The sequence below is a fragment of the Macaca fascicularis genome, chromosome 11, assembly GCF_037993035.2.
Source record: "Macaca fascicularis isolate 582-1 chromosome 11, T2T-MFA8v1.1".
Lineage (NCBI taxonomy): Eukaryota > Metazoa > Chordata > Mammalia > Primates > Cercopithecidae > Macaca > Macaca fascicularis.
Genome location: NC_088385.1, coordinates 138,095,189 through 138,119,830, shown reverse-complemented (window position 1 = coordinate 138,119,830; position 24,642 = coordinate 138,095,189). Strand labels below are relative to the sequence as shown.

Here is a 24,642-nt window from a genome sequence, read left to right as displayed (position 1 = left end):
GATTTGCATATTTTGCATTCAAAAGCAGTTAATTCAAAATCATGCACAAAATACATCTGTCTGGATCTTCTGTCAGCTGTCCTCTGGGTGTTCCCAGCCTGCAGCTTTGGACACAAAGTCCCCTTGAAATCATGAAAACAGTAATACCTTTTAAAAAGGAATTGGTTTCTGGGTAAGACTGTATCCATCTTACATTCTTGAGCCTTTTTTTCTCCCTTTGCCAATGTTAAACCTAATCTCATTCCACTTGAAGTTATTCAAATAAAAGTTTATCAAATGTAAACTCTAACACAATCTTATTAATAATGAGAGAATAAAATGCCACTTCTGCCTCTCAAACTGGCAAACATTTTTAAATAATATCGGGGTTTAGGAGAATGAGCACTTTAATATCATGGTGGTGTGGTTGGGACCCTTCTGGGCCAAGGCAGTTAAGAGTCCTCCTCACCCTTCTCTGGCCCTGCCTGGCAACCTTGGAAACCACATGTTGAGAAGCCAGCACCAGAAGACAGATGGAGCCAGGATCCCTGAGTATCTGGGTGGAGAAGAGGCTCCTCTGACCCACTCTGGACTTTGCATGGGGGAGAAATAAATTTCTACTGTGCTGAGCCACTGAGATGTGGGGATCTATTTGTTACTGCAGCACACCCTGGCCTGTCCTGACTAATACAATGTTGCAGGTGAATACTTAATATCACTGGAAAGTGTTATTGACATAATTAAGGAAAAACAAATTAAATCAAATATACAATATATTTGTTGAATACATATATATATAAGTGAATTGAAAACTAGACTATAAAGAAATATACAAGAGTGTTAATAATCTCACAGTTTTAGGATTTGAAGTGATTTTTATGTTTTTTATTATCTGCATTTTCTAACTTCTCCACAACTATTTACTTGTTTTCTTTTTAAGTAAGTACAATCAATAGTTATTTTAAGAAATAAAGGAAAAATTATTTCATTCTCCTTTCTAGCTATTTTGAGTACCGAGAACAAGAGAAGCATTTTTGGCACCTTAATCATGAAGTACATATTGTCATGTGTTCTTCTTTTTCTTACTAAATACAGTGGCTTTTAACATGAAAAGCTATTATCTTTCAAGAATGATGTGATGGTAAAAAAAAAAAAGTACATATTATATAAAATGACCAAGATGAACCAAATACACATTTCTCATGGGGGAAAAAAAACATCATTTCCTTCTTCCATCCTTCTTCCATGTTTAGGACAGTACCACATTACTGACACACGTGCATTTCTTTTGCCTTAGAGGACAAAGCATTCTGAATCAGTTGCACATCTACTCAAAATGAGCTCTTGTATCCCAGATGTCAGGACTGAGAGACACATCATTCTTTTTATGTATGTGAACTGGGCCATATTATGCCACTTCTAGGAAGACAAAATGGTTCCCAAGGCACATACGTTTTGAAGATCAAAATGTTCTTTTCTCTCTCTCTCTTTTTTTTTTTTTTTTTTTGAGACAGTCTCACTCTGTTGCCCAGGCTGGAGTGCAGTGGCACAATCTCGGCTCACTGCAACCTCCGCCTCCCAGGTTCAAGCAATTCTCCGGCCTCAGCCTCCCGAGTAGCTGGGACTACAAGTGCCCACCACCATGCCCGGCTAATTTTTGTACTTTTAGTAGACAGGGTTTTGCCATGTTGGCCAGGCTGGTCTTGAACTCCTGACCTCAAGTGATCCACCCACCTTGGCCTCCCAAAGTGCTGGGATTACAGGAGTGAGCCACCGCAACCGGCCATGTTCTTTTCTCTTACCTCTGACACAGCAATCCAACCAGGCAATAGAAGGACCTCTCCCACGGCTTTTAAGAAGGTCTAAGGGTGGACAAAATGACACTGCTCAGCACCAGTCCTTAAGCGACAAACTTGAAGACCCTCAGTTTTCCCCACATCTTCCAATGTGTTGCTATCAACCACCAGTTCAGTTTTACGCACAGCAGTCAACAAAAATAGCTGAGTCATGGACCACGTGACATGTTACAAAGCCCTTTTATGGACGTTATCTTATGTGCTCCTGTGGCAGCCCTGTCAAGTCAGTGACCAGCACTGGAACATCAGAATGAACACTGCTCAGTGATGGGAGGGGCCCCAGCACAGCGCCTGGGGGACATGGCAGGCCCTCAGCGAAAGCCTGTGGAGTGGAGAGATGCATGGGAAAACCATGGCCTATTAGATGTGCCTTTCTTGGGGTGAGTAAGCAAACTGATGTGGAAGCACTTGTGTTAACTGAAAATGACCTCTCCAGAAAACAGAAGCTACTTGGGCCTTTGGTCAGGTCACCTTAAAACCATGTTTGATTCGGCTCACTATTATTCTAAGGAAACAATGAAATTAATTTCTACTGCTTCCTAATCAGGAGATTTAAATGAGAACACGTGGATTTTCTACTTCTTTTGAAAAAAGCAGAAGCTTGGACAGCCCCTAGCCCACATTCCCATAAAACCATAATTGACCACAGCCGAGTGGCACCGCCTTAGTAGATGTGTCCCCAGCCCACTCCAGACCCTGCCATCCCCACTGCCTCACACCCTCACATCCGTTCCACTCATCTGCATTATTCACACACACTCTTCACTGTGTGTCTCCAACTACCAGCACCAAAATTAAACTTAGAGGCTGACCAAAATCTCCCATATTTCCACTAAACCGCCATCTCCAGAATACTCACCTTCTTCCACACTCTGAGACACTAAATACTTAGAGAACACATCATCAAAACTCATCGTTCATCCATTTATCTTTATGAGATAAATATTTTTTGAGACCTTAGAGTGCAAGGCCTTAAGTATTAATGAAGTAGGGGATAATCACCATCCTGTCTTCACTGAGCTGGAGCAGGGGCAGCAAACTTCTTAAAGGGTCACACAGGAACGAGGTCAGGCCTCAAGGGCCATGCCCTGTGTCACAAACACTCAACTCTGCCATGGCAGTGCAAAAGCAGCCGCAGACAATACGCAAACAAATGGGCATGCATGAATAAAACTTTATTTACAAAAGCAAGCAATGGACCAGATTTGGCTCAAGGGCCATAGTCTGCTGACTCTTGATCCAGAGCAGTCTGTCACATAGAAACATAATATGGGCCACATTTACCATTTTAAATTTTCTAGCAGCCAGCACCTTTTAAGAAGTAGGAAAAAAAAGGTAAAATTAATTTTAATAATGTATTTTACTTAGATCAAAAACCTAAAATATTATCATTTCAATACAGAATCCATATGAAATCACTAATTAGATATTTCCCTTTTCTTTGCACAAAGTTTTAGAAATCCAGTGTGCATCTTACAGTCACAGCACATCTCTAGTTGGACGAGCCACACATAGCTAATCAGCACCTCATGGTACAACACAGGAAATGATTCCTTGCCATTTTCCTGTCCAGCTGCTAGTGGACAGGTGAGAAGCCAGGACACCATAGAAACTTGTAGAATGGGGCCAGGCACAGTGGCTCACACCTGTAATCCCAGCACTTTGGGAGGCCGAGACAGGTGGATCATTTGAGGTCAGGAGTTCAAGACCAGCCTGGGAAACATAGTGAGACCCCATCTCAACTAAAAATATAAAAACTGGTCAGGTATAGTGGGGCACGCCTGTAGTCCTAGCTACTTGAGAGGCTGAGGCAGGAGAATCGCTTGAACTCAGAAGGCAGAGGTTGCAGTGAACCAAGATCATGCCACTACACTCCAATCTGGGTGACAGAGCGAGACTCTGTCTCAAAAAAAAAGAAAGAAAGAAAGAAAGAAAGAAAGCAACTTGTATCACACTCAGTTCAGGGACCTGCTGGGTGGTGTGGGCCACAATGACACAGTTAACTGCTGCCACTACAGTGTCAGGTGTGAGATAGACCCTTCTAGCCAGTGAGGAAGAGATCACAGAGCCAGGCAGGCGGTGGGCCACAGTGGCTCCAGGCCTGCCCTAGGGCAGGACACACACTTCTACAAGATTCTGAGGGGTGACCTTTAGGACCAGCACCGCACAGGCAGCTTTCCAGAGAACTGGACACGCCCTAGGCCACAAGCCCCATGAGGGCAGGGGCAATGCCCGGCATATCCATCACACATCCCCAGCACCAAGCCCAGCAGCTGGCAGAGAGCAGAGGCTGCACGATGTGCTCAATTAATAAAGTCATCAGTGAACCCACTCATGAGAATGCAACTGTGGCTCATTAAGCCATCCATTTTATAATTAATGAAGCAACCCACACACAAGTGGGTGTTTAATCAACATTCGTCTAATTAATTAATCCTCGCTTGGACTCCCTCCTTCCCTAGACACCCGGAAACACAGAGGGAGCCTGCTAAGTGTCTGCTGCACGTTCCTGAGGATGCTTCAGGGTACCCATGGCTAGTCAGAGGGGAGGGCGCCCATGCCCAGAGTGGGGGTTTATTGAGCGCTGACTGTGTACCACGGCTAGAGGAGAGGGGGCGCCAGTGCCCAGAGTGGGCATTAAGCCCCGACTGCATACCTTAGCTAGAGGCAGAGCACTAGTGCCCGAAGTGTGAGCGTTTATTAAGTGCTAACCGCATAGAAGGCACCGCTTGTCACAGTGACCCCTGGTAGCCCATCTCAATAAAAACAAGAGCGTTAGTATTTATCAAGCACTTACTGCATACCAAGCCCTGTCTCGGTGTCTCACACCCGCTCCTGTGCGTACATGCATAAGGACCTTCCAGCTTGTCTACACCCACTCTTTCCACCCAACACCCAGAGGACCCGTCCCTTCGGAACCCGGAAGTGCTCCCACACTGGACAGCCTTTGGCCACACCCCAGAGCTCCTTCATGATTGGCTGAGCCAGTGGCCAATCACACTCCCCTTGGTTAGTGATTGGTCCAGGTGTGGTCATGTGGCCCAGCTCTGGCCAGTGAGATTTGAAGGGGGCGGTCTCAGCAAAGGGAACCATGGGAAACATTTCCCCCTGACTGGTAGGGAGTCCCCCGACTCGTTCTTTCCCTTCTGGATGTTCTAGGGTAAGGCGAGGGTGCTGGGGACCTGCAGCTGGGCGAGAAAGGGGCCGAGTGCCGAGAGAATTGTAGAGGTGCCTATCCAGCCCCTGCAGTGAGTGAAGACTGAGTGAGTGAATCCTAGGATTCCCACCTCTGGGCTTCCTGTTGCCTGAAGCAAGTACATGGCCTGAAGTCCAAGTCCGCTAAGCAAAGGGCTCTGTAGCTCCCAGCCAGAAGCACCTGAGAGATGTGGGTGATCTCATTGTCCCCATGTCACAGTGGGCAAGCAGGTGTGCTGAGGTTAAATAACCTGCCCACGGACACAGAGCCGGGAGTGGTGGAGCTGGGGTCAAAGTCAGGTCTCTCTGACTCCAGAACTGCTGAGTCCCGCAGCTCCATGTGGTTCCCTTTCAAGGCCCTCTCAGACTCCGTGACCTGCCATCACTCCCTCAACCCTGAGCCTCTTAAAAGCAGGGAGTAGTAGCACTTGGTCATCCTGAATCCCCAGAATCTAGCATGTTCTATGAATGAATGAATGAATGATGAATGAATGAATGAATGAATGAATGAATGAAATCTGGGAAGTCTAACTTCTCTTCCGTGGACAGAAAAGCTGACGGCGGCCGGGCGCGGTGGCTCAAGCCTGTAATCCCAGCACTTTGGGAGGCCGAGGCGGGCGGATCACAAGGTCAGGAGATCGAGACCACAGTGAAACCCCGTCTCTACTAAAAAAATACAAAAAATTAGCCGGGCGCGGTGGCGGGCGCCTGTAGTCCCAGCTACTCAGGAGGCTGAGGCAGGAGAATGGCGGGAACCCGGGAGGCGGAGCTTGCAGTGAGCCGAGATCGCGCCACTACACTCCAGCCTGGGCAACAGTGTGAGACTCCGTCTCAAAAAAAAAAAAAAGAAAAAAAAAAGAAAAGCTGACGGCAACCTCCCTCCATTCCAAGATGTCTCAAGTCCCTGAACACATTTCTCTGCATGTGCTTCTTTGGGTATGACTTCAGCAAGGAAATCAGTAAGAATTGAGAACACTTGAAAAGTGCTTACCACGTACCCAGCACTGTTCTGTGCACATAGGAACCCACTTATCCCTGATGAAGTGGGCGCTGTGATTATTTCCTCCACATCTCAGAGGAGCCAAGTGAAGCAGAGATGTTATGTCACTTGACCAAGGCCACAGAGTAAGTGCAGATCAAAGGTCAATGCAGCGGTGGGGCTCCATATACCCTGCTCCTAACCCATATGCTATGCTTTCAAGGTGAGCCAGTCTCAAAACCCCTTCTGCCTTCGCATCCACCAAGGTAAGCCCTAGCCCTGAAACAGAAGACAGCAAGGCCACGAGAACCCACGATCCACCCTCTGCCTTCACCTGGAAACTATTTGGAGGAGTAAAAAGAGAAAGCATATTGATTTTAATGCCATAAATGTTGCATTCTCTAAGTGTTTAGATAGCTTTGGGGATTCCCACTGTGCACAGGCTGTGGTCCACGCCCCATGGCTGGATCCGCCAGTGAGGCCCCTCCACCTTTTACCTGTTGCCAGGAGGTAGCAGAGTTTATTTAGACTAGGAGTCGCCAACCCACACACCCACGGGGGCCAGGTGGCTGCACAGGGGGGACCAGGCAGGTTGGGCATTGGGAAACCACAGCAAAGACTCAAGTGCCCCTAAAGGAGGCTCCACTGAGCTGTACAGAGCTGGCCAGAAGGGCCACACCAGCTGGTCATTCATGAGAAGCCTGAAACCCAAACTTTTAAGTAAAAGTTCCTGCTTTTTTTTTTTGAGATAGAGTCTTGCTGTGTTGCCCGGACTGGAGTGCAGTGGTGTGATCTCAGCTCACTGCAAGCTCCGCCTCCCAGGTTCACGCCATTCTCCTGCCTCAGCCTCCCGAGTAGCTGGTACTACAGGCGCCCGCCACCACTCCAGGCTAATTTTTTGTATTTTTAGTAGAGACGGAGTTTCACTGTGTTAGCCAGGATGGTCTCGATCTGCTGACCTTGTGATCCGCCCGCCTCGGCCTCCCAAAGTCCTGGGATTACACGCGTGAGCCACCACGCCCGGCCAAGTTCCTGCTTTTTAAAAACTCAACCTAGGTCAAACAGAAACACCTATGGTCCCGGTGAGGGTGCCACCCCTGGTCCACCAGACACAGACATCAAACAGCCTTACCTTGGTGAGATTCAAGGCCGCCTGCTCCGAGAGGGGCTTACTGGGTAAGCTGAGGGACACATTTTGGAGGTGACTCAGGATAACTCCGGGACTTCGGAAGGCTTTTCCGTCTTCTGTCAGGTTGGCTATGATGGAATGGTAGGCATCTGTGGGCATCTGAAAGAAATTGGCAACATGAGTTTCTACTAAGAACTAAAATCTAAATATTATACAGAAGTTTAATGTGTCCTACTCTGGGTTGAACGCTTTTTTTATTTTTATTTTATTTTATTTTATTTTTTGAGACTGAGTCTTGCTCTGTTGCCCAGGCTGGAGTGCAGTGGTGCAATCTCGGCTCACTGCAGCCTCTGCCTCCTGGGTTCAAGCGATTCTCTTGCCTCAGCCTGTCAAGTAGCTGAGACTACAGGCATGCACCACCGTGCCCGGCTAAATTTTTGTATTTTTAGTAGAGACAGGGTTTCACCATGTTGGCCAGGCTGGTCTTGAGCTCCGGATCTCAAGTGATCCTCCTGCCTCAGCCTCCCAAATTGCTGGGATTACAGGCATGAGCAACTGTGCCTGGCTCCTCTTTTTTTATTTATAGAGATGGGGTTTCACTATGTTGCCCAGGCTGGACTCAAGCAATCCTCCTGCCTCAGCCTTCTGAGCAGCTGGGACTACAGGCGCAGTCACCACATCCAGCTGGTCAAATGTTTTTATACCATGATAGTAATATAGCTTCTACTATGTACCTCACACTTTTGTGAATATTTTGCTTGTATTAACATTTCATCCTCACAACAACCTTATGAAATAAGTCCCCATTTGATGGATGAAACTAAGCACAGAGAGGCTTACACAAAAATAAGTGGTACAGCTTGGATTTGAACCCAAGCAGATAGGTCAGAGTCGTGCACTCACTATTATATTAACATTCTCAAGAAAGGACAGTTCTTTGATTACAAACACTAATTCCAGACAAGAATTTTTCTCTATGAATTGAGCTTTTCCTCTCACATCAAACGAAAAGGGCACAAAGAGAAGCCAAGCGGGGCAGGTTCCTCACTCCCCACTCATGGAGCCCACGGCCCACGGCGCCCACGGCATTTCCTTTTGGGCACCTGAGGCTCCTGGTGGCAGGAACTGAGAGTTTTCCCCTCAGTCACTCTTAGCACCAAGAATTAGTACTGCAGTTGGCTTCGCCTCCATTTGTTATTTCTTCCCAGACAATGTACTGCCGATGACAAAGAGCCCAGACACCTGATGGAATTTTCTCTCTCCCAGCAAACAGCCCAAGCAGAAGGATGTCAGCGGGGGGTTGGGGGGGGCCAAGGAAGACGCATCTGCTCACCGTGGGGCTTGCTGTGGGTGTCACGGAGAGGCCTGGCAGCGTTGAAGACAATAAAGCTTGCTTTCCTGGAAAAAATAATGCTGGATTAAGGACTAAAACATGGTCACTTTTTTCACCACAAGGAAGACCCGTCCTCATTAAAAATGCACCGGCTTCAGACACGTGGAAGAGAGGCTGAGAACGTTTTGAGTCGGAATGTTGCTCGAGATAAATTATGGCCTAAGAAATCAGCTGAATGGGTCAGCCATATGGATTTTCCCAGGTCACATAACTTTTCTATTTGTATTCTCAATCGCTTTTGAACACCCTTCGTGCAAGTCAGCATATCAAAAGATGATTTTGTACAAGGATTACCAATTTCAAATAAATAAAGAACCAAAAGAAATAGATTTCAATTGCATCCAGACTGGTTGGAAATAAAATGAGGAGGGCTGCAACTCGCTGGGCCAGCACAGACAGGAGCCCTGAGAGCGCCTCCTCCGAGATCGATGAGGTGAGAATAGGCCTCAGTAATGCAGTGGAGAAAACTGTCTTCCTGAGCCCCTTCCAGCCCAAGGATTCCAGCTATCCTTTGCACGCAGCCCGCATGGGGTTAATGATGAATAATTACAAACAATAAAGACATTTAAGATTGAAGACTAAGCCAAGATTTGCTGTTCTCTGCCTGTTCATCCCCAACTATTTCTAATCCTGCTATTTCCTGATGAGAACACAGACTTAACCAGATATTCTACTTCATTTTCGGAAAATCTCTTGAAGTTGCTTTGGATGAGCTGAGGAAATGACATCATCACCCCTGGCTGGCTGCAAGAGTGACTGAGCCCTTGGGTTTGGGTGGGGTTGGGCCGCTGGTGAACGCAGAAGGTGTGACGCTGCCGAGAGAACTGGACCCTAGCACCACTCTGTTCTCCAAGTTAGAGTGACATTCACTCCTCAGGTGCCAATGAGTTACAGAGGAGTCACGTCAAACTCACATTTAACTCGTGTGTGTCCACAAAGCAGAGTGAGGGATGGTGAAAATCGGTCCAGCGATCCTGCCTACCTTTGCAAGCAATGACCACGGAGACTGGAATGAAAATGAGAATCTGCCAGATCCTCAGTCGATCCCAGTTCCCATGTGCTGAGTGTGCTTCCAGGGCCCAAAGACACACGCTTTCAGATTGCATGGCTCTGAACACAACCTCCTTCCTCCTCTACAGAAAGAGCTGCTGTCCATTCCAGTGGTGGGGGAGAGGGGACACCTGGCCAGGGTGACAGACGGTCAGCACTGTGCCTTTGTATCAGGAAAGGCCACCACACCTGGACAGACCGGTCAACAAATGGTGCCAGCTCTGGCTCATGAGATTAGAGGAGGGTTCCCCCTCTGGCCAGATCACTCAGAAAAAGACCCCCTCTGGGCACCTACAGCCCCAGCACGGCTTCAAATGCAGACAGATCTTCATGTGAAGAAAGACTTCTACCTACTCGTGTGGCCATGTCCCCACTGAGGCCCGGCCTGGCTGGGAGCAGGCTGGATTGCAGTTCCAGTTGTCACTCTGCATGGCTGCCCTGAACTCGGCTGTGTTGGACTCACCGAGCAGTGGTAGACTGGGCCCCACACAGGCCTTCCAGGGACTTTAAGAGCCATTCTCCTATACATGCTTTACATTATATGCCTTGTCTTCAGGACCAGGTCACCAGGTGAGATGGGATTCTGGTAGATGCAGTTCTGGTTCAGTTCCGGTTCTGGCGAAGAGAGTTTGCTCTGACGAGAACAAGAACCAGAAACAAGGGCCCCTCTTTCCAGTGTTACTAAAACAAGTAAACTGTCAGGAGGGCAGGATTTGTCTGAGGCTTTTCATAACATAAATACAAGTGATAACTTGGTTTCAAAGTGACAACTCTAAACCTTAGGCAATAAAATGCAGTAGATTGATCCCTTTTTTTCTTCTGAAGGACACTATAATTTGCCCTCTGTCAGTGCTGGGAGAGGGAATGCATTCTGTTTTCCTGGGTGGAAGCTGGAAGATGTAAATATCTAAAGCTGTAGTGGACACAGGCTGTTTTGCCCACACAGCATCTGTTCCTTCTGAGACCAGCATCCCTGATTGTCCCCTGGGAGTCCCCTCTCCTCCACATGTTCTGGATAAGGCTGACCTCACTGTCATTTCAAGGGGGCTGAGGGTGGGGGACTACCGCCCAGACCGAAGCCAGTCAGCATATTCTGCACACCCAGACACAGAAAATGACTCATGGAAGGTGCATGGGTCAATGTGAGCCAAAGTGAGTCCTGCCCAGCCCCGGCATGGGAGGTGATAAGAGAAAGAAGCTCCCTCTTTTCCACAGAGGCTGCTGAGGGCTGAGGATGCAACCCTAGAAGCATGACGGCCACCTTGGCACCAGGAGGAGGCTAACACAAAAGAGGGCAAGGTCAAACGCAGAGATTGCCACTGACATCATGTGAGCACCTGGACCAAACCAGTTCTGAACCAGAGTTTCCCCTGGAGCTCCCAGGGGAAGAAATGAAAAAGAAACACATGCCTTTCTTGGCTAAAGTTATTTCGAATTGGGTTTTCTCTCATACAATCAACAGAGTCCTAACAACGGAGGGACTCAATGTCAGAAGCGGAACGAAAGCAGGCAGCGTCTGGAACTCAGGCCTTTCTCTTCCGGTCCTGACACCCGCTGTGCTGGGTGCCAGTGAAGCAGCAGCTACATGTTTGTGAATGCCTACACGGGGGCTGTCATTTTTTAGCAGATTATTTTATGTGGAACTAAAGAAACCCAGTGGGGGGAAAATGGTGCATTCACTTGTGGACAAAATGAAAATTGAATTGTAGGGGGAAGGTGAATATTGATTTTAAAAACAGCTAAGAGCCCTTGAATTCTTGCCATATGCCAGGCATTGTGCTAATGACCTTACAGACCTTTTTTCATTTTATTATCCCAACACCACCCCCAGAGAGGGAGCAGTAGTATTTTTATCCATTTAACAGAGCAAAAAAAAGCTGAGAGATTAAGACCAAAAGGTTATACATTACACATTTCCGTGTATGTGGAATCTCGAGAATAGGTAAAGACAGAAAGTAGATTAGTGGTTGCCAGAGTCTGGGGGAGGGGACGACGGGGAGTGACTGTGCTCCCTGGGTACGGGGTTTCCTATTGGGAGGATGAAAATGTTTCCAAACCAGGTAGAGGTGGCAGCTGTGCAGCGCTGTGAATGTACCAAGTGCTACTGAATTGTTCATGTTTAAATGGTTATGTTTATGTTATATGGATTGACCTCAATTTTTAAAAATGACTTCCCAAAATCTCATGGCTCATTATGGCACAATGAATATTTGAACCCCAGTCCACCTACCCACAGGTCCCTGCCCTGAACAATTGCCCTGTGTTGAGTAGGAAGAAGTATCTTGGGGGTTTTCCAAGGGCCCATCAGAGTATAGCCCCTGGGAGGCACACAGTTAACATTTGTTGATCAAAATCACTAATGGACCTGGAATATTTGCTATCCAAAGCCTTCTATAATCCTCCGTCACATATAACTCGAAACCTTGTGATGATCAACAAAACAATATTCATCTCAGAGCATCTCTAGTAAATTATTAACTTGTCTATCTCAGGGAACAGGTGTTCTAACACACAACTGTGTTTATAAGGTTCAGTAGGACATGTCTCATGCCTGCAGTGCTGATAGCTGTAACAGGAGAGTGGGAAGAAAGGAGGCAGATACCCTGGGAACAGACAGCAGATCTGCCCCAGCCCTTCACACTCACTGACCAATGGCAGCAGTGAAGTACATGGCGATCTCATCCGGAGTCAGGGCCCGCTCCCAGATGATGAACTCATCAAAAGCGCCGTTCTCATAACACTTGGCCTGATCCTGCTCAGACCCTATCACGAGGTTGACGTTGGACTCTCCATAGTCACGAGACACTTTTCCACTCGGGTCAGAGGTGTTCAGGGTCCCGTTGACGTAGACTTTCAGGCCTTCCTTGGATTTCCATGTAAATAGGACATGAGTCCAATAGGGGCCTGGAAAAGAGTGAAGATCGCCTTTCTGAGTGCTGTGGGAATGAGCTCCCCGTGCACGGGTTTCTCACAAGGTATAACACAGACCTGACTTTCCCCAGTCCTTTGGAGCACAGGAAAGACATTATCTTTTTATCCCTATGCCCTAAATTTCAAAAGCAGTTCAAGGAGACTCCTTGTTATTTTAACATACTAGTTACAAATTTAAATGCCCACAAGCAAGTGTGATTAAAATATTTGAAAAATGCCAGGACACAAGAGCCAACCAATCAGACCATAAGCTCAGTTAAGAAAAAAATGGTCAGGAGCAAGGCAAGGATGTCCCCTCTTACCACTCCTTTTTAACATTGTACTGAAAGGCCTAACTAATGCAATAAGGCAAAAAAAGGAAATAAGAATATACATATCGGGAAGGATGCAATAAAAATATATTTATTCACAGATGACATGATTGTCTATGTAGAAAATCCAAAAGAATCAACAAAAAAGCTGAAACTAATGAGTGAGCATAGCAAGATTACAGGCTACAAAGTTAATATACAAGTCAATTGCTCTCCATCTGTCAGCAACAAATAAGTCGAATTTACAATTAAAAAACACATTATCATTGTCATTGGTGCCAAAAAAGGAAAAAGAAATACATATATTTTAACAATACATTTATAAGCAATATATGAAGAAAACTATATAACTCTGATGAAAGAAATTAAACAAGAACTAAATAAACAGAGAGATATTCCATATTCATGGATAGAAAGACTCAATGTTGTGAAGATGTCAGTTCTTCCCAAATTGATCTATATCTTCAACACAATCCCAATCAAAATCTCATCAGGTTATTTTGTGGATATTGATAAACTATGTAGAGGAAGAGAGCCAGAATAGCCAATACAATATTGAAGGAGAGAAACAACATTGGAGGAACAACACTACCCAATTTCAAGATTTACTATAAAAAGTTACAGTAGTCAAGACAGTGTGGCATTGGAAAAAAACAGAATAGATCTGTGGGACAGAATAGACAGCCCAGAGATAGACCAATAAAAATACAGTCGACCAATCTTTGACAAAGGAGAAAAGGCAGTACAATGGAACAGAGTCTTTTCAACAAATTGTGCTGCAACAACTGAATATCCACATTCAAAAAAAAAGAGAGAATCTTGGCCGGGCGTGGTGGCTGACGCCTGTAACCCCAGCAGCACTTTGGGAGGCCGAGGCAGGTGGATCACCTGAAGTCAGAAGTTCGAGACCAGCCTAGCCAACATGGCAAAACCCTGTCTCTGCTAAAAATACAAAAAATTAGCTGGGCATGGTGGCAGGCGTCTGTAATCCCAGCTACTCAGGAGGCTGAGGCAGGAAGAATTGCTTGAACCTGGGAGGCAGCAGTGGCAGTGAGCCGAGATCACCCCGTTGCACTCCAGCCTGGACAACAAGAGCCAAACACCATCTCAAAAAAAAAAAAATCTTAAACCTGTCATAAAAATTAGTTCAAAATGGACTATAGGTCTAAAATAAAATGCAAAACTATAAAACCCCTAGAAGATAACATAGGAAAAACATCTAGATGACCTTGGGTTTAGTGATGGTTTATTAGATCCAACACCAAAGGCACAATTCATGAAAGAAATAATTGACAAGCTGGACTTCCTTACAACTAGAAATGTCTGCTCTGTGAAAGACACTATCAAAGACAAGCCACAGATGGGGAGAAAATATTTGCAAAAGACATGATAAAGGACTATTATCCAAAATATACCCAAAAACTCTTAAAATTCAACAGTAAGAAAACAAACAATCCACAATTCGGGAGGCTGAGATGGGAAGGTCGCTTGAAGCCAGGAGTTTGAGACCAGCCTGGGCAACCAAGTAAGACCTTAACTGTACAAAAAATAAAAAAATAAAAAAAACTAGTGAGACATGGTGGCACATGCTCGTAATCCCAGCTACTTGGGCAACGGAGGTGAGAGGATCACCTGAGCCCAGGAGTTAAACGCTGCAGTAAGCTATGATTGCACCACTGTGCTCCAGCCTTTTCTTTCTTTTTCAGAAAGAAAAAGAAAGAAGAAAAAGAAAGAAAGAGATAAAGAGAGAGAGAGAGAGAGAGAAAAGAAAGGAAGGAAGGGAGCAAGGGAGGATATAAGGCAAGAAGGAACGAAGGAAAGAAGGAATGAAGGAAGGGAAAGAAGGAAGGAAGGGAGGACAGAAAGGAAAGAAGGGAGGGAGAAAGGGAGGAAAAGAAGGGAGGAAGGGAAAGAGAAGGAAGGGAGGGAGGGAAAAAAGGGAGGAAGAAAGGGAGGGAGGAAGGAAGAAAGGAAGGAAAGAAGGAAGGGAGGGAGGGGGAGCGGAGGGGAGGGAAGGAGGTAAGGGAGGGGAGGGGGAGGGGAGAGGAAGGGAAGGGATAGGAAAGAAGAAAAGAAGGAAGGAAGGAAGGAAGGAAGGAAGGAAGGAAGGAAGGAAGGAAGGAAGGAAGGAAGGAAGGAGAAAGAAAGAAAGAAAGAAAGAAAGAAAGAAAGAAAGAAAGAAAGAAAGAAAGAAAGAAAGAAAGAAAGAAAGAAAGAAAGAAAGAAAGAAAGAGAAAATCCAAGTTTTAAAACGGGCAAAAGATCTACCTCACCAACTCATAGAATGTACAACACCAAGAGCTAATGTGAACTATGGACCTTGGGTGACAATGATGTGTCACTGTAGGTTCATCAAATGTAACAAATGGATCACTCTGGTGGGGAATGTCCATGGTGGGGAAGCGTGCATGTGTGGAGGTGGAGTACCAAATTCTCTGAACTCTGCACTCAATTTTTCTGTGAATCTAAAACTGTTCTAAAAAACAAAGTCTATTAAAATCTAACAGCAATATAGGCATTCTGTGGCGCCCACAAAGCCAGTCTGCAGAGGCCGAGGGCGGGTAAGCACAGCAACAGACTTTTCCTGAGGACGCGGCTTCTGTGCTGACTGCGGTGCATGGAAGGGTGGCTGCCCCATCACAGGGAGGTGGCCCCCACTTACCTCCCCGACCAGTAACCTGAGAGATGAACAGCCTGCCTTGCCAGTCTTTTTATTTCCAAGAGAAATTGGAAAATCTTAATTTTAAAATAAAATCATTACTAATGATCGTAAATCATTCCAAATCTTTTTCTGACAAACATGGCCTAGGCAATCACAATATAGGACCATAAAACGCATCTGAGGACCCAACTCAGCCCACAGGCCATCGGCATCAGCCTCTGCTCTAAGCGAGGGCGTATAATGTTAACCAACATGGGAGTGAGTTGGGGGGAAGACCAACCTCCCTGCTCATTCAGGAACCTCCATCAGCCAACTTTTGTGTTACTCTTGTCTCTGGCACAAGAACCATGCTCATCAACAAGAATGTTCATCAGACTTTGACTGTCACTTCCCCCACAAAGGGTCCCCTTCGTTCTGCCAGCGTGTGTGGTAAGCCGTCCTCCTGAGTTTGCTGCTGGAAGGAACAGCACGGTGCTTTTGAAGGACACGCATCGCCTCCAGCCAGCCATGCATCTCAGATCACCCAGAGTGACATCAGGGCTTCTTGCTCAAGATTGTGCAACTTTCTGATAATTTTGAGTCTCTGGAGCATGCTTGGATCCTAGGTTGGTCCAAAGTATTATTATTAAAGCAAGAATAACAAACGCCTCCAATGCACAAAAGAGAGCATATTGCCAGCCAGAAGCGTTTCTAATTCTCACCCTTTCCCTGGGTGGAAAAGCGGCCAGAGTTGAGCAGACTTTACCTTAAAGCACGTTCAAGGTCAGAGAACCTACTGGGTGCCTGAAACCATGTTCCACCAGCCCCAAGGAGCACAGAGATAAGATGCTTGTAATCGGACTCTGATAGCAAGTGGAACAGGAGGGTCACGGACAAGGTTCAGATGGTTCTGTGTCAGGGTAGGGAGGCAGAGATTATTTCTGACCTTAGGGATCACAGAGGGCAAATTCGAAGCAGGTGTCTGCTGAATCGCCCCTCCTTACAGAGGTGGAGGTACAAGCTGGTCAGAGCACACGGAGCATCCACAGAAAAAGGCAAACACCTACTGGGCCCACTGTGTCATCGTTCCAGGCTTTATGCAGCCCACTTAGTTCTCACAGCCACCCTATGATGTGATACTGCTATTACTGTCATATTATGAATAAGGAAACTGAGGCATAGGGTAGTTAGGGAAGGTGCCCAGGTTCACACAACTACCAACGTCCAGAGGCGGGATTTGATCCAGCCTGTTTGGCTCCAGAGTTCACGCTTTTTAATAACTGGGCCATGCAGCCTCCCTTAAGAATGAGCCAGAAAATGGATTTCCCTTAAATACATCAAAGATGTTTCCTGCCAGGAGACCATCCTAGGGTTTTGTGCTTCCCCCTTCACCTCTGCCCTTCCCTTGTTGGGCTCCAGTCCTGACTAGGCCCCCACTCCATGCCACCCTGAGTCCTTCTGCATCCCCGGCCACCAGTTCCCCTTCTCCAGCTTCCACTTCAGACCTTCGTCAGCCTCTGTGGCTTCCTACCCCATGTCCGTGTCTCAACACCCACCTGCAAACTCAGCCAATGTGCAGGGACCCCTGTCCTCTTCCCACACATCCAGGGCCCCTCCCTCCTCCAAGACCACACACAGCCCAGCGCTTCACGCCCTCTCCCCCAGCCCCTTCCTCTGCTCCCTGGATCTTCAGCCTCTCTCTCCAAAAGCTTCTTCTCGTCATGCTTTAAACAATTTCGAGTCTATACCACTAAGAAGAAGGAAGAAGAGGAGGGGGAGGAAGAGAAAGAGGAAGAGACAAAGAATATGAGAGAAAAAGGAGGAGGATGAGGAGGAAGAGGGAAAATGAGAAGGAAAAGAAGGAGAAATGTAACCACTGCTTGCAGTTTGCACACCGCATCTGCAGCTTAATTTCCTGAAAACCGTGAGGTAATTACAGTTAATATCATCTGCACGTCACAGGTGTCGTCACTGAAGCTCAGTGTGGTCAGGTAACCCACAGCAGTCACAGCGCATGGGCAGACGGAGCCCGGGCTCTGCACCACCCAAAGGCGACTTACCAAGGGCACATCCTTGCCTCTCCCCGTGCACCTCCCCAGCAACCTTAAAGGAAAGGAGCTCAGGTGCCAGGAGGCAGCAGCATCCCTGGGCTCCTTGGGCTGTGCTGGGCTCCTCAGCATCCCATTCTGAGAGAGGACTCCACTCCTCCAGGCACAGCCTCCCGGGGCCGACGCTGTCACTCACCTGGGGGCTGAAGGAGGCCTCCCACGTCACCTCTAGGCAGAGCCTCCCGGGGCCGACGCTGTCACTCACCTGGGGGGCTAAAGGAGGCCTCCCATGTCATGGAATTGTCCCGCGTGTACAGCTCCACGGAGCCTCTGCCGTCGCTGGAGCAGACTTTGAACCCATTGGAGATGACCTGTCCCCCATACGCAGAAGGGATTGGTCTAGACTGTTCTCCTTGTGTCTTCCAGAAGAAAGAAAATGTGACCCCTGAGGAGAGGAAAGTCACAAAATCAGTTATTCCCAGAGAGCAGGGGACTCGACTTCTCAGAAGCACGTGGTTCTCTTTGCTTTCTATTTTTCATTCGAAAAGTGTGTTGTCCCCATTCTAAAGGCAGTGTGTGTTCAGTTCAGAAAATCCAGACAGTAATATTTGCACATGTTTATTAAGGGCTCACATAGCGCCAGCACTTTTCTAGGAGTTTGACATGAACTCTCGCCTTTTAAAAAGTACAAAAATCCTGCTTCATCCCCATTATACAGATGCAGGAACTGAGGCTAGTTCACTCAAGGTCACCAGTGACGGAGGACGATCGCTGCAGTCCCCACTGGGAGCGTGCAAATGTGAAGACTTACACCCTCCAGGTTTCTCTCCTATTCCTCCAGCAACGTGGTTAGGGTGGCTCCTTCCTAAGCCTTTTCTATAAATAGATTTTACAAAGACATGAACCATCTCAGGCACACTGGTTTATAAACAACATTTCTATAAAATTTACTCCACCGTGAACTTCCTCCAACGTCCATAAATACACTTTCACGTTGTCATTTTTATGTCTGCACAGCGGTGCATTCTAAACAAGCACCACAGTCTTTTTTTAAACAACAGTCCCCTGTCACTGGATCTTAAGGTTTTGTTCCACATTTTGAAGAAACTTTCAAACAGAACTTGAAGCAAATTTTTTTGCATATCTCAGATTATATGCCTTTAGGATACATTCCCAAGAGGGGATTTCTTGCCAAAGGGAAGTACACTTTTAAGGTTGTTGATATCCGCAATTGTTCATTTCCCAGTTGAACACACAGAGGTCAGCAGCTGAAACCTTTTTCAAGACCCCAGTCTGCACATTTGTGGAAGTCCTGACCCCAGGCCCATGCGGCGGGGAAGGAGGGATTCCATGTGGACCAAATAGTCTGAGTGACGCATGTTAGCATGAATGAACTGACCCATCAGTTCATGCTGCCTCCGCCACCAGAATCAGATAGAACATCCCTCAAATGTGCTGTGGCAGTATATTACGGTATACTATGACAATGAGATATTGTACCTTTGTGGGTCCAAAGACCTACTGTGATCAATGTAAACATGGAAAAACAGTGCAATTTTTATGATCCTGATGTAGGATTTCTCCATCTTTTCACCACAAGAGGAACTGCAGGCCGGGCACAGTGGCTCACGCCTGTAATCCCAGCACTTTGGGAGGCCAAGGCAAGTGGATCACCTGAGGTCAGAAGTTTGAGACCAACCTGGCCAACATAGTGAAATGCCCTCTCTACTAAAAACACAAAAATTGGCCGGGTGTGGTGGCAGGCACCTGTAGTCCCAGCTACTCGGGAGCTGAGGCAGGAGAATTGTTTGAACTGGGGAGGCAGAAGTTGCAGTGAGCTGAGACCGCGCCGTTGCACTCCAGCCTGGGCGACAGAGCGAGACTCTGTCTCAAAAAAAAAGAGGAACTGCAAAAGCCCAGCTCCTGAGTGTGCCGCCCCAACCCCGACCGCTGTCCTGCACTCACGCCCACTGGTCTGGGGGCCGGGCTCTCTGCTGAAGGGGCAGTTGGGGCAGGGCCTCGCTGGAGGCTCCGTGGAGCTTGGGCCTCCCTAGCACTGCATTTTGGAGCTCTGGTTTTCTCTTTTCCACTTCTTTGCCTCCAGCAGCATCTGCCCACCTGACCTTTCTTTGTGTGTAAACTCCTGTGTGTGTGTGTGTGTGTGTGTCTGTGTGTATGTGTCTGTGTGTGTGTGTGTGTCTGTGTGTGTGACACTAGCTGCCTGCCTGGACTCTGTGACAGCTGGAAATACATCCAGCTGTCTCACCCCCGCCAAGCCCAGCCCAGGCACGTGGGTGAGAGGGTTCAGTGGTGCTGAGAGAGAACACGTGCCCAGAACTAGTCCAAAGAGGCCCATGATGGGACGGTGGGCCGGGGAGAGAAGCAGAAGGGTATTTGCCCTGGGCTTTATTTCTACAAGTGGTGCCAAATTTAGACTTTAGGCCTTACCTTCACATAAGGTTATGGACACAGTCTTAGAGAGTCACTGAATTCAAAGAAGACATTTGTCATTCATGTATAAGGTGGTGTCTCATTGCGTCCTTTCTGTGATGCCTTATGAATTAACACATCTGTTAGAAGTCCTTCAAATGTCTTGTGACAATATATCAAGACAACTATACCTTTGTGAGTTCAAAGCCCTCGCAGGATTCATGAAAAACACAGCATACATTTTAAAACCCTGGTATGGAATTTCTCCATTTTATTTTTTTAAGAGAAGAAGAACATCCAAAAAATTGGAAGGGGCCTGGACCTTTCTGGACCTCTGAGAGGCTGCAGTGCCCAACTCCAAGCCCTGCAGTGTCTGTCCTCAGGCTCCTGGGAAAGGAAAAAGCCCTCACCAGTGCCCAGTAACGTGGTCACCGCGGAACAGTGTGACTGTGGAGGCTGCACAGAGGCCTGGGGCGGCTGACGCGGGTGTCCCCGGACCTGGCCGGTGCCACCCACACCTACCTCATGAGCAGGCTCTCTGCAACACCTGCCTCGTGCTCTGAGGGGCACAGAGGCCCAGACAAACCCCTGAGCCTCCCACCACTTCCCTCCGCACTCAGAAACAACCCGTTTCACAAGGAAGTCAGCACAGTGCGTTGTGAAATTGTTGTTATGAAACAAATTCCCAGTAGGATTCATGGAAGTTAATTTTTTCCAAAAACTTTGCTGCATTTTAAAACTCCTTTCACTCAATTCAAAATGAGCCTGCTTGGCCAAATGTCTTTCTGTTCAGGAAGAGAAATAAAAATTTTAAAATTCCATGTGGTGTTAGGAAAGGGTAGATTGAAGGCCATCCACGGTGCCGGTAACCAAGCTTTTCATTTCGTTCACTCAACCCACAAAACAATGACTTCTACCTGAGCAACAGCTTATATTTAAGTATCAATTCACGTCTTCATAGAGTCATAAAAAATTCACAATGTGCCTTCCATATTAGCCTTTTAAGGAACTTTGCCTCATGGAGTTGGGCCATCAATACAAACAAGGAAAAATCTGAAGGAAAAAGAAACAAGCACAATATTGACAAACTAATGTAATAACTTTTTCTTGTTATAAGCACTGAATCCTAAAACATCCAAAAAATAAAATGAGGAAAGATCTTTCTCGACAAGACAGAAAAAGGAAAAATTAAAATCTAGAAGTCATAAGAAAAGACTAATAAATTTGAGTGCATAAATATAATATTCTGCAAGGCAAAAAAAAATCACCATAACAAACTCAAAGACAGACAATCATCTAGGGAAAAAAATATTTGTCATAGATCTAACAGATGAGAAGTTAATTCCCTTCATATGTAAAGACCACTGCATAAAACAAAGGATGATTTCTAGCAGGTAAGGAGAACTTATATGGGCTGAGGCTAAATCCTCCCAACAACCTGTAAATTAGGTATCTTTACTGTCCCCAGTTCATAGGGGAGAAAACTGAAGCACAGAGAGGTGAGGTAACTTGCCCAAGGCCACACAGCTGGTCTGTGACGAGTCAGGATTTGAACCCAGGCAGCCTGGATCTGGAGTCTGCGTTTGTAATCGCTGTGCTGCGGCTACCGCCCTTCCCTTGGACACCATGCATGGAGCTGCTCTTCCCAGGGCCACAGACTCAGCACCGTGCAAGAGCATGATTCAACACAGGCCAAAGAAACAGCGGGCCAGGAGGGCACGAGGTTCTACGGCGTGTGGGCCCGCCTGGCGTCCGAACCGCCCAGTCACCGCAGACCACACACCCGAAGGCTGACTCGGGCTGGGCCAATCGGAATCACCAGGACCGGCCCAGGCATGCGCAGACTCAGCTGACAAAACCAGAACTTGGAGCTTCTGAGCGGCTGCTGCTCCCACACCAGGAAAGCAGCGGTGAGAAAGGAGCCGGAGCCAGGCAGGGACGGGGTCTGATGGCCATCCCGGCAACCCGACCAGCCTGTGGCCCACCGCGTTTCCTCGAGAGCCACGAGGCTGCGCGTCCCACACGCTTCCACGCAAGACTCAGAGCCTGTTTCCCGGCTGCCTCGTGGGCCCTGTACCTGTGTGACCAGGAGGAGACACTTGTTTGCACATGGAGCCTTTAAAATTCTCACTCCTCACCCCCACCCCAAAGCCCCACTCTAATCGCTTTCTGAAATGCCTGGGGCTGTAGGGCACCCACTTTCCTCACGGGAATAAGAAATTCTTCCCTTTCCCCTGGCTCTGCTCCTCTAACAAAGCCACACGCAGGCCATCCTGGGGAATGGCCACTGCCTTCAGCCACAGCGAGGGACAGCAGAGAGTCCTGCAGGCTGAGGACGTCTGGAAAATGCTAGCCCTGCCTTAATGGGCGGTCACTCCTTACCCCTGACCGGCTGCTGCCAGTGGGGTGCAGGAGAGCAGTTCTGATATTTTGAGAGAAGTAAATTTTTAAATGAAATTTTCCCATATATAAAGGTTGACTTTTTTTGAGACAGCGTCTTGCCCCGTTGTCCAGGCTGGAGTGCAGTGGTGCAATCATGGCTCACTGCAGGCTTGACCTCCTGGGCCCAAGTGATCCTCCTGCCTCAGCCTCCTGAGTAGCTAGGATGACAGGTGCACACCACGGCACCTGCTAATTTTTTTTTTTTTTTTTCCATAGAGACGGGGTCTTCCTATGTTGCCCAGGCTGGTCTGAAACTCCTGGGTTCAAGCAATCCTCCTGCCTTGGCCTCCCAAAGTGCTGGGATTACAGGTGTGAGCCACTGAGTCCTGCCAGAGTTGAATGTTAATTTTAAAAGAAAAACACTGAAAGCACCAGGAGAAATTCCCTTTCTGGAAACCTGGTGGGCTAGGGCATTTGGATCCACCCACCTGGCTGGACACAATCTAGAAAGTCTCACTATAAAAACAGAAGATCAACACAGCACCCACCAAACGAAGCACGTATAGTCAGCCGCGGCCAGTTCCGGGATGTGGTATCACGTGAGTTGCGAGAATCACCTGGAGACACTGGCTAAAAATGCAGATTCCCGGGCCTTGTCCTCTGAGACTTGGAATCAGCACATCCTGGTGGGGGCCTGGGAACCTGCAATTGCTGCCACCCAGGGCCTATGAGCTGTACTTGGAGATGCACTGCACCACAGCATCGTGCAGCTCAGGCTCATCTTGCATCCTCTCTGGGCCTCAGTTTCCCCATCTGTTCAAGGAGCGTGCTGAACGAATGCTTCTCTGAGGATCGCCTGCTCCACAGGCCTCCGAGTCCCCTGACCCCGGATCATCTGAGGAAGAGAGTAGCTGGATCCCTGCCAGGCCCATGTCCTCCAGGCCCCTCCGGAAATTTCTAGCCTAAAACTCCACCTGCAAGTATTTTAGCATATTGTCGACAGCTTTTTAAATTTAGGAAACAAATGCAAAGGGGGAAAAAGCCAACTCAAAGCTGAGAAGATGGAAGTGGCCATGCGGAGATGCTCCAGCTGCTGCTTCGGACCTGAGTGGCCTCCCTGGGGTTTATAAGCAGAGGAAGTTCTTAATACATGTGAGGAAAAAGCGAAGGAAATATTCACAGAAGGAGGAAGGCGACGCTGAGGGGCTAATCAGGGAGGCCGCCTTTCCCAGGAGCTGCCAAAGCCATTCACAGTAGAGCTGGAACTAGAAGCAATGGGCAGAAGTTACTCAAGACAGAATTTAGCCCAATATCAGAAATAACACACTAAAAGTCAGAGGAGTCCAACAATGGAATGGGCTTCTTTTTCTCCTGTTGTCCGTGCTTTTACTTGTTACATCAAATAACATTCTCTTAACTGACATAGCAATAAATCAGAGGTAGAAATGAGAGTCAGCAAGGAAGAATTACCTAATAATTTGCACCTTGATGCTGGAGATGGAAAATGACCTTTTTTGAATTTTATGCAATCAGTTTCCTTTCATTTAACTTTATTATGGTCAGAAACGTCACATGAGATCCACCTCCTAGCAACGTGCTTGAGTGTAGTCAGTATTGACTGTGGGTTCGATGTTGGAGAAATGACTTCTCTAGGAGTTGTGAATGACCCTTGCTCAGTATTCATGTGAAGGTACAGCAAAGCCTGGATGGAGATGCGTCCAATGTGCAGTATCTATGGTGTGCCAGGCACTGAGAACTCATCAGTGGCCAAGACAGACTCAGTCCTCGTCCTCACTGAGCTGAAGACCAAGTAAGGGAGACGGCAGTGACAGGCCATCATCAGTGGTGCAAGTTCTGGGAAGAAATGTTGGGAAGCAATGAGGGCATGAGACAGAGGACCTCACCCGGACCGCAGCTCATCCCTGTAAGGGTTACACTCGAGCTGAGCCGTCAAGGTCTCCAGGTAGGTGAAAGAAGGTGCTGGGACATTCCAGCAAGTGTCTCTTCCTCTTTTCAGTTGCCCCACCAGTGTGCTCACTGGTCAGGGGAGTTGAAAGAGAGAATCCTGAGTATTGAAGGAACAGACTGTGTTTTCTAACCTTAACGTTCAAGAATGGGCAGAGATCCAAACAGCCTTTTTCTCTCCAATGTCCTCCAAAGCTTCCCCCATTCGCAGCAAGTGACCTTAAGAAAATGTCCCCAGAAGGCACCATTTGCCAAAAGGCAGGACCCACAGTAGCTCCTAAAATGAAGGCAGTCAGACACGCAGCAGAGAGGCTCCGGCAGAAGCAGGGGTGGAGGGAGGGCCCGGAGCGGGG

The 24,642-nt window shown here is 47.5% G+C and overlaps 1 protein-coding gene across 4 annotated transcripts in view; it reads right to left on the bottom strand.

The window, feature by feature from the left end:
- ADGRD1 (adhesion G protein-coupled receptor D1) overlaps nt 1-24,642 on the bottom strand; it is a 186,567-nt gene that overhangs the window by 140,235 nt on the left and 21,690 nt on the right. For all 4 annotated transcript variants that reach the window (XR_012420854.1, XM_015431835.4, XM_065525075.2 and 1 more), the window contains 5 exons: nt 17,778-17,957; nt 12,231-12,485; nt 8,472-8,536; nt 7,142-7,297; nt 1,782-1,841 (listed from right to left, as the gene is read on the bottom strand). Coding sequence is in view for 3 of the 4 variants with exons in the window: in XM_015431835.4 (XP_015287321.3) it covers nt 1,782-1,841; nt 7,142-7,297; nt 8,472-8,536; nt 12,231-12,485; nt 17,778-17,957 (716 nt within the window). In the remaining variant the exon portion in view is untranslated. The remainder of the gene's footprint in view (nt 1-1,781; nt 1,842-7,141; nt 7,298-8,471; nt 8,537-12,230; nt 12,486-17,777; nt 17,958-24,642) is intronic.